This window comes from Gastrolobium bilobum, unplaced genomic scaffold (assembly GCF_033153095.1).
Source record: "Gastrolobium bilobum isolate Gb01-03AN ecotype WA unplaced genomic scaffold, APGP_CSIRO_Gbil_v1 utg13393, whole genome shotgun sequence".
Taxonomy (NCBI): Eukaryota; Viridiplantae; Streptophyta; class Magnoliopsida; order Fabales; family Fabaceae; genus Gastrolobium; species Gastrolobium bilobum.
Genome location: NW_026896720.1, coordinates 195,927 through 206,643, shown reverse-complemented (window position 1 = coordinate 206,643; position 10,717 = coordinate 195,927). Strand labels below are relative to the sequence as shown.

General features: G+C 37.8%; 1 protein-coding gene across 1 annotated transcript; it reads left to right on the top strand.

Moving 5' to 3' along the window:
* The first annotated feature begins 277 nt into the window (after positions 1-277).
* LOC133301632 (uncharacterized) lies at positions 278-10,319 on the top strand. The gene is made up of 11 exons (XM_061501281.1): positions 278-522; positions 596-667; positions 757-884; positions 946-1,112; positions 1,255-1,324; positions 1,697-1,751; positions 2,295-2,378; positions 7,531-7,569; positions 8,081-8,127; positions 8,696-8,843; positions 10,039-10,319. The coding sequence occupies exons 1-10, from the start codon at positions 385-387 to the stop codon at positions 8,799-8,801; spliced, it is 906 nt and encodes a 301-aa protein (XP_061357265.1). The 5' UTR covers positions 278-384; the 3' UTR covers positions 8,802-8,843; positions 10,039-10,319.
* The last annotated feature ends 398 nt before the right edge of the window (positions 10,320-10,717 follow it).

The window sequence follows — 10,717 nt, the reverse complement described above, 5'->3', positions numbered from 1 at the left end:
AAAAAATAAATAAAAAATAAAATGAAACTGATTAGTGATTGGTATTATTTATTTGAGATTAGTGTTTGTGTTTTTAAAGATATAAAATTAAGTTATTTTAATGAAAATTACAGTATTTTATATTAAGAGAAAAAATTACATGGTGAGAGAAAGTGAGTTTTCTTTTTTAATTTAAATATTAAATAAAAATAATTATTTTAATTAAAACGAACGTATTTCAAAAGCACAAGTATTTTTTTCTATTTAATTTTATTGGTATTCTCTTGGGTGATAATACTAATAGGAGGAGAAAACACGATCCTCTTGTTGGGATGGCACGTCGAAAATAAAGATGAAGGGATAAGGTCGATTGAAGTTGAATTGGAACTATAACAGTATGAAGCCATGAAATTGAAAACAGTTCCATCATCTTGTTCGTTTGCAGTTGCATTGATTTCCCACTCTGATTCCAATCACAATTCTACTCATACTCATGCCCACAGTATCATAGTCGCCAAAAGCAAGAAGCAGCATCACACTCAGGTTTCTTCCTTCCCCTCCCTTCCCCTAACCCATATGTTATTTTATTCATATATTATTCACCTTTCATCACTAGGGTTCCCAACCAACTCCTCCAAGAATTACATCAAATGTGAAGCAAAACCTCCAATTCCTGAAGCTATGGAAGGTACCTCACTTTCCTCCTTCATCTACATCTACATCTACATATGTAACTCATAATTAAGTTAAACCTAACCCCATGGTCATTTCTATTAGGATTTCCAAAAACGAAACTCTAGCACTCCTAGGCCTTCAACCAGATACCGCAAAAAGAAGGTGGAAAAGGATGATGTTGTAGATGACCACACCGACCTGTATCGTGATCCCACCACCTCCCTCTACTAGTAAGTATTTCCAACTTCACCTTTTTCCATGCTCCTTTCTTTCCTAAAATATTTCCTGCAGTACACACCAACAGGGTATAATAGACAATGCGGTCCCCGTGTTGCTTGTTGATGGCTATAATGTCTGTGGCTATTGGATGAAGCTCAAGAAACATTTTATGAATGGGAGACTTGATATTGCTCGCCAAAAGCTTATTGATGAGCTTGTAACCTTTAGTGTGCTTAGAGGTTTCTACTCTCTTGTCTACTAATCATTCTCTGCATGCCTTTCTTCAACTCACTCCGTCAATTCTTTTTTTTATCATCTCATGTCGCAATTAAATTTGTTTTCTGTTCTCAGTGTTGATTCATTATTTGTCCACTTGTACAGAGGTGAAAGTGGTTGCTGTATTTGATGCAATGATGTCGGGACTCCCCACTCACAAGGAAGATTTTGCTGGGTACTCTTTTGGAGCCTAACATATAGTTACATCTTTGGCTACTACTTTTTCATTTATCGTGTAGTCAATTTAGTTGCCAAGGACCATTTCTCTTTACCTTAATAATATTTTGTAATAAACACGCATACGAGTTTCTCTTGAAATTAAATTGGCTGAGTCCTATCACTCTTACAGCTAGGTTAGCTGTTGCATACTGCAAATTAATTTATTGAACAAGTCTAGTTGCTTGATAATGACAATCGATTGTGTGTTATAAGGAGGTGTAAAGATATTCTTTTGAACTATCACCTCCCTTTAACTGTGATGAAATATTTGTCTTCTAACTTTTTAATTTCTTCTAAGTTCCAATCTTGTAGTTTGGCCATTTTGCAGGGTTGACATCATTTTCTCAGCCGAAACTTGTGCTGATACATGGATTGAAAAAGAGGTTAGATATAACTACAGGTTGATAGTTTCTAAGTGCAGTTTTACTATGAACAAATATCATGGTTTTATGGAGTGTTTCCTTTTGTAACTGGATTTAGGAATGTGAATTTTACTGCTCTTTGACATACTATATCTATGATTACTGTGGTGGGATTTTGTTGTTTAAGTTTTCTGTTGATCCTGTTTCAGATATACTAGCATCTCCTGCTCCACTTGCTTTTAAATGTGAAATTCAAATCGTGACTAATGTATCATCATCTGAAGTCCCATAACGGAAGAAAATATTATTTTCTACACACATGGGTCTTGAATTATAATCATGTGAAGCATGTAAATTTACAGTGTTTTAATAAGAGAATCAATGATCCTCTGCATAAATCATTTATAGTATGCAGCTTCACTTTTACTTTCATTAAGCGAATCTTCTGGCATTGAAATGGACACTATCAACAGAGAAGTGCTTCACCTTATGAATACTGTACATCTTTAATTTCCTAATATTCTTTGAATGGAACTTAACAGAAAATTTCTTTGCTCGTTTTAGGTTGCAGCTTTAAAAGAGGATGGATGCCCCAAAGTCTGGGTTGTCTCTTCTGATCACTGTCACCAGCATGCAGCACATGGAGCAGTATGTATCCTTCCCATAAATTGAAAATAAAAATAAAAATCACTCTCCATTAAACTCCAACTAGTGAGGGTAGGGGTGAGGGCAATCCTTGTACACAGCCTTACCCTTGCATATTTGCAAAAAAACTGTTTCCTATATTCAAACTCATTGAGTAAAATAGAAGCAGCTTGATTATTAATTTTCGTCACATGACAATTCTTTTCCAGTTATGAATATTGCACTCTTCTTATTAAACTATGCAAACTATTTAATTTCTGTACAAATAAAAATAATTCTCTGATCTTAACATGATTTCCTTTTCATTCTTTAAATGCTGAGACATACCATGTAGATAAATGGGAATTAATTCTAATTCCCACATGATGAAAAAAAGTAAAATGTTTGGTGAAAAATCAATATACTTCTAATGTCGAATCGGGATCAACTAGGACAGAAATAAAGCATTGGGTCAAATGGTGGATATGCAAGCATGATAACTTATATGTTGTTCTATATCTCCATGAATCTAGGAACTTTTGCTGTACTCAATGTGTCCGAGCCTGCCCCACAGATGTATTAGAAATAATTGAATCCTGTTTTTCCCATTCTTTTCATATCCGTAATAGTGTGTGTTAGAATATTAGATATGATATGATTAGATATGATTAGATATGATTGGATTCCGTCTTATCCGTAAATATTCTGACTGTATTCTGACTGTATTAGGATTAGGTTTGGGCCTTTCACTTAAGCCCATTAGGGTCTCTATATATTGTAACTCTCTGACACAGATCAATACACAACATATTATTTTATATTCAAGTTGGTACCAGAGCTCTTTCGTTCTGGGAACCCTCGCTTCCGCTTAGAAACCTTGTTTTTTGCTTTAAAACCTAAGCCCACTGCTTAGGAGTCCTCTTTCTTGCCGTGCGTCCTTCCGGCAAGCCTTCTAGGGCTGTAAACAGCCTCTGAGTGATTTTTCCAAACGCATCAGCACCTCCGACGGCCACCGGAACCACCGTCCGCCGTCAGAATCACTGTTCAGGCAACCAGAGACTTTTTCCGGCGACTTTTCCGACCAAACTTCACGCGATCAGGACCCTCTCTTCCCGGCGACCAGGTCTGTGGTGGTCCGGTCAGCAACGCATCTCCCACGCGCCGTCAGGCGCCACCTGTCTTCTCTGCGCGTGGGCTTCACGCGCCACCTTCTGCCGGCGCGTGAGCACTATTCCGGCGGCTTTTTCCGGCCGGTCTTGGACAGAGAAGCTCGCCTTCTCCTCTCCTTTCTGGATCTATGATTGTTTCTCTGTGGGTCTGACCTTAGACGCGTGGTTCTTCTTGATTGGATATCGTTTGCCTTCGTTTACGGCTTTTATATTTTATCTTTAAATGGCAGCAGCATCTCCTGATCTCTCGGAGGTTAACTCTCCTTCTATTGTTGCAAATATAGCTCAGTCAGACAATGCATCATTTGGTTCAGGTTCGGACTATGCTGCACTCCAAACCCCTCTCAGGAAGGCTTCTCCTCAGTCTCAGCCTTATACTGGTAATCCCGTTGCTTTTGTTTCTCATTCTACATCACTTGGCACTTGGATATTTGACTCCGGTGCTACCGATCATCTCTGTGGTAATAAGGAACTCTTTACATCTCTTACTTATTCTGATCATTTACCGTCTTTTACCCTTGCGGATGGAACCAAAGCCCCAGTTCGTGGGATTGGACAAGCTTGTCCGACCTCTACCTTGGCCCTGACATCTGTCTATTACATTCCTGGCATCCCTTATAACTTAATTTCTATTAGTAAGTTGATCCACTCCCTCACTTGCACCATTACTTTCTCTAACCATTCTGTTTCTGTGCAGGATCCGGGTACGGGGAAAATGATTGGAGTGGGTCGTGAGTCACGAGGGCTTTATTATCTGGATGTGCCTCGTCCTTCAGTAGCATGCTCTCTCACAGAATCTCCACAACTTATCCACAGTCGCCTTGGTCATCCAAGTCTTTCAAAGTTGCAGAAAATGGTTCCTCTTTTGTCCGGTCTTCAGTCTTTAGATTGTGTGTCATGTCAACAAGGGAAGCATACACGCTCCTCTTTTGCCAGTCGAGTCAATAAACGAGTTGATGCCTCTTTCTCTCTTGTTCATTCAGATATCTGGGGTCCAAGTCGTACCTTGTCTGTCTTAGGTTTTCGGTATTTCGTTACCTTTATTGATGATTTTTCCCGTTGCACTTGGACCTATTTAATGAAAAATCGTTCCGAGTTATTTTCCATTTATAAAAAGTTTTCTACTGAGATCCATACTCAATTTGGTGTTTCTATTCGTATTCTACGTAGTGATAATGCTAAGGAATATGTTTCTATTGATTTTTCTAATTTCTTGGCCACACAAGGTACTTTACATCAAACTACTTGTCCTCACACTCCACAACAAAATGGGGTGGCTGAACGTAAAAACAGACATCTCATTGAAACTGCCCGTACCCTTCTTATTCATATGCAGGTTCCCCTTCACTTCTGGGCAGATGCTGTACTCATCTCTTGTTTTCTCATCAATCGCATGCCTTCATCTGTGCTCCACAATGACATTCCTCATAATCTATTGCTTCCAGATGTTCCTCTTTATCCTCTAACTCCACATGTCTTTGGTTGTACTTGTTTTGTTCATGATCTTACTCCTGGTAAGGATAAGTTAACATCCAAAGCCTTTCAGTGTATCTTTCTTGGTTATTCTCGTCTTCAAAAGGGTTATCGTTGTTATTCTCCCGACCTTAAGCGTTACTTAGTTTCCGCTGATGTCACTTTTCTTGATCAACAACCCTTTAATTCTATCCCATCTCAGATGTCACAGGTTGATCATGTACTTCCTGTCCCTTTTCTTGACTTGTCTTTGCCAGCTGCAGGTGCTTCTATTCCAGATGAGCAACCTATTGCTTCTATACCTGAGGACCGTCCACTTCTCACCTATCAGCGTCGCAAAACTGTGCCTCCTGTCGACTCGACTCTTGCTGACTCATCGCCCACTGCTGTTGCTTCTTCCCCTCCGGATCCTTCATCAGAGACTCTTCCCATTGCTCGAAGAAAAGGTACACGTACTACTCGTAACCCTTATCCTCTTTATACCTTTTTGAGTTATGACCGTCTTTCTTCACCTCATTTCACCTTTGTTTCTAGTCTTTCTTCTATTTCTATTCCTAAGACCACAGGTGAAGCACTTTCCCATCCAGGGTGGCGCCAAGCAATGCTTGATGAGATGACTGCACTTCATTCCAATGGCACTTGGGACCTTGTTTTTGTTCCTCCAGAGAAGTCTATAGTTGGTTGTCGCTGGGTTTTTACTGTGAAAGTTGGACCTGATGGCCATATTGATCGTCTCAAGGCACGTTTAGTTGCCAAGGGTTTTACTCAAATCTTTGGCCTTGATTATAGCGATACATTTTCTCCGGTCGCTAAGATGGCGTCAGTCCGCCTCTTTCTTGCCCTTGCTGCTGTTCGTCACTGGCCACTCCTTCAACTTGACATCAAAAATGTCTTTCTTCATGGTGATTTACAAGAAGAAGTTTACATGGAGCAACCACCTGGTTTTGTTGCTCAGGGGGAGTCTGGAAAGGTGTGTCGTCTTCGGAAATCCTTATATGGTCTCAAGCAGTTTCCTCGAGCATGGTTCAGTCGCTTCAGTTCTGCTGTTCAGGCGTTTGGCTTAATCCGCAGTAAAGTTGACCATTCTGTGTTTTATAGGATTACATCTCCTGATAAGTGTATCTATTTGTTAGTCTATGTTGACGACATCGTTCTCACCGGAAGTGATCAAGACGGAATTCGTCAGTTAAAACAGCATTTGTTTAGTACATTTCAAACAAAGGACCTTGGGAAGCTGCGTTACTTCTTGGGAATTGTGGTGGCGCAATCCAGACAGGGCATTTCTATCTGTCAAAGGAAATATGCCTTGGATATCCTAGAAGAAACTGGTATGTTGGGGAGTAAACCAGTTGATACACCTATGGATCCTAATGTCAAGTTATTTCCCGGACAGGGGGAGCCGTTATCTGATCCTGGACGTTATCGGAGGCTAATTGGGAAGCTCAACTATCTTACTGTGACTAGGCCAGATATTTCTTTCGCTGTTAGTACGGCTAGTCAGTTTCTTGATTCCCCTTGTGATTCACATTGGGATGCTGCTGTGAGGATCCTCCGATACATCAAAGGAGCACCAGGAAAAGGTTTGTTGTATTCAGATCAGGGAAATACAGAAATGTGTGGTTATTCAGATGCTGATTGGGCAGGATCACCCTCGGACAGGCGCTCTACTTCTGGCTATTGTGTCTTCTTTGGAGGAAACTTAATTTCGTGGAAGAGCAAGAAACAACCTGTTGTTGCTCGATCTAGTGCAGAAGCTGAGTATCGTGCAATGGCAAATGCTACCTGTGAGTTAGTCTGGTTAAAGCAGTTGATTCAGGAGCTTCGTCTTTGTGAACAGAAACAACCCATGACACTCATCTGTGATAATCAAGCTGCGCTACATATATCCTCTAATCCTGTCTTTCATGAGAGGACCAAACATATAGAGATTGATTGTCACTTCATTCGAGAAAAGATTCAGTCAGGAGAAATCAAGACTGCTTTCGTCAACTCCTCTGATCAACTAGCGGATGTTTTAACTAAAGCTCTTAGAGGTCCTCGGGTTGAATACATTTGTAACAAGGTTGGTGCTCATAATATATACGCACCAGCTTGAGGGGGAGTGTTAGAATATTAGATATGATATGATTAGATATAATTAGATATGATTAGATATGATTAGATATGATTGGATTCCGTCTTATCCGTAAATATTCTGACTGTATTAGGATTAGGTTTGGGCCTTTCACTTAAGCCCATTAGGGTCTCTATATATTGTAACTCTCTGACACAGATCAATACACAACATATTATTTTATATTCAAGTGTGTGAAAAGAAACTTTTCAACTATTTAAATATTATTTAATGGACGAAAACGAGAAAATGTATAAGCCCGGGAAATTGAGCGGCGTTGGGGACAAAGAAATTGTTGGAGTTGCCTTTTTTTTTTATCCAGTACCAACATACTTGATATTCCACCCAATTATCAAGTAACATAATCTATATTGTGCTCTGTTTTTTGGTCCAAGAGATTTATACTTTCACATATTTTCAGGGAGCCTTCGTTTGGAGTTGCAAGGCATTGGTTACTGAGGTAAAACATTAATTTGAGGCAGGATATTAATCATAAAATGAAGACATTCAATAATGAGTGATACTCTTTGTCTGTGAGTTTAAAAGATCTTTTGAGTTTCTGTTTGTTTTCCTCTTACCAAATGGTCTATTTTAAAATGTTTAGTTTAATTTGCACATTTAAGTCCCAGGTTTTCTGATGGAGTATTAGATTTAATAGTTTACTCAATATTAAATTATGTAATACTCTTTGTTTGTGAATTGTGAGTTCAAAAGATCTCTTTGGTTTCTGTTTGTTTTCCTCTTACCAAATGGTCTATTTTGAAATGTTTAGTTTAATTTGCACATTCAAGTCCCAGGTTTTCTGATGGAATATTAGATTTAATAGTTTATATAATATTAAATTACAATGCCTTGCAATTAAAGAGGTTCATAAATCAAAATCTTTGATCAGTTTGACAAGCCTCTGGATGATTTTTATGTCCTTCAATGATGTTTGACATAGTATTTTTTATTAATTGTTTGCGTATTAGATCAAGGCGTCACAAAAAGAGGTTGAAAGGATGCTTCAAGAGCAAAGGTGTGCCCTGTCTGCAATAACTTAAAACTAATTATTTTTCTATCTGAATACGGTTTTGTGATATGTCCTTTATGATTTGTATATGGATTACCTGTGCAACTTGAGATGTAATATTCTCTAAGGCACTTCTAATTTCTAAACCAGTATAGTTTATTGTGATCTTTTGTTACGGACACAAATCTCCTTAATGAACGTCTAGTTTTCTGGGTTTATATATATATGCTTGCACATTGATAAGCCTTCTGCAGAAAAGTTAGACTGCAATGAGGAGGAAAATAAAACATTATTTGATGGGATCATGAAAGGATAACTTCGCGCAATCTCACCCACCGACCACCAGTTCGCTAAACTGTCCCCGGTTTTTTAAAATCTAATATAGAAATAAATTTAGAAGAGACCTTTAAAGTCTGAATATTTTGCACTGTTGAAATACAACACATGACTTTTATGCACTTCAATCAACTTATCTATTGTGCAATTAACTTCTATTGGTGTTGTGAATACAAACCACTCTATTACAACGACAGATCTAGCGGATTGGTTTGCTTATTCATGTTACTGTGTACAGATCCACATCTTTTCAAGGTAGATTATTGAAGCACAATCTTGATGCTGAAGTAGTGGATGCTCTGAAGAATCTGAGGCAAAAGCTATCTGAAAATGAGTTGAAGTAGAGTATCAGTTTAAAATTCTAGTCAGAGACTTTAGTTTGACAGGTGAATTGTCTACATAAGTTTTTATCGTTTATCAGGTGCTAGATGCTTTAATTTTTTGGCATGTGGGCATTTATTATTTATAACAGTGACGCTGGAGCCTTTCCCATTTTGGTTGGATTATTTCTTGACATAATGACAAAAATTAAACCAATGAAAATAACATTGGCTGTGTCAACCAGAATCGTGATATTGTATTCATTCATTCGATCTAACATCAAGACAATATTTTTTTGAACTATAATGTCTAAGTAATCTGCAAAGTATATGGGCAACGGCGTATCTGTACAAAGACTGTTAGATTGATTTTTCTCGGGACAAAAATGCAAAACCACTGTGCTTTAGAACAAATGTATTACTTGTTCTTCTTTTTCTGTGCGATTTGGAGGAAAGAATGCTACTGAGCAGAGGAGCAAAACTGGTTTAGTATTAGTGTATGTATTCTGTTGTTTTTATTGTCCTTGAATTAGCTTATAAGCAATTCATTATCTGTTTCATGAGACATTTATATATTGAAATTCATTAAATATTTTGATTCACCCTCCATTATCCATTTGATTTTTTTTATGTATTTCTTAACTTGCATATCATATCAGCCTCTCTGCAAAAAGCAGGGGAAAGACTGCCTAGAGTATTCCCTTCTCCAGACACTCACGAAGTGGGTATTTGAACTGGGTCGGCCCTCTTTTTCTTAACTTGCATCTTATATAATTTTATTTCTAGCATGACAAAACTGGAGCATATGGTTTTGGGTTTGGTGACATGGATATTACTGCAATCACAACATGTATGTAGTGGGGGTGTGTCTCTGACTTATTTTATTTCTTTCTCTTTCCCAGTGCATTGTTGCAATCAACGCAGTAGAATTTAGTTAGTGGTAACAGTTGATAATAAGGTGCTAATCAGATTATGGGATCAAATCAAGCTTCAACTATTTTTGTCCCCTAGAAAAAAAGTCAAAGCTTCTGTTTTACTCACATAAAGGAAACCCGTGGTTTTCTTACGAGAGATCATTATGAGCACGCTGTTTTACTTAAAAATCAAACAAATGGTTCTCTTCCCATATTAACATGACCAATAACTAACTCCCAGTTATGGGCTACGAGAACCTCATTTATACAATGATGGCTCCATTAGCATAAATATTAGATCCACTTGTTTGATTAAATTCATGGTTTCTTGGGAATTTGTTTTGCAGACCAAAAACTTCAGAAATCATCTAGACATTGCGAAGGACGTGCTTGATAGCCAACAATTCAGTGCTCATCTTGAAATTCCGTACAAACCCAAAAATGACAACTAACCCAGTTAACACCTATTCACGACCATTTGTTTTTCTGCATGTTGAATAGCTCCACTTTGTGATTTACTTTAATTTGTGTAAAGTAAGAGAACCAGTGTACTTAAGTGTAATACAATATTTTTTTTTGTTTCTCTTATATCTATGTATAATGAGTTTGCATTTTTCTCGTAATTTTTTGATTATAAATAAATGAAGAAGTGCCTCCTCATTGTATTAACCTAGGTTTTTTACTTAACGGTTAGGTGGAATCATATGATTCATTGATAATGTAAATTTATACGTTAATCAATATTAAATGTTATATCCATATAAATTATTTCCTATATTCGTGTGTGTGTGTAATGTACGTGGAATATTTGACAGTAGATACAAATGATACAATGGTTTATTAGTATCTATGGGTTAAATTCATGCTTCAACTCTCAAAATCTAATTTTCTTTAAATTTTGCATTTCATTCATTCGGTAAGAAGGAATCTTTTCAATCACATTTGATGGTTAATTTTGGCTCGCTCGCATGCGTGCTAAATCTGAACTCAGGGTTGACCGGGACAGGGGGTACCCACGGCCACGGA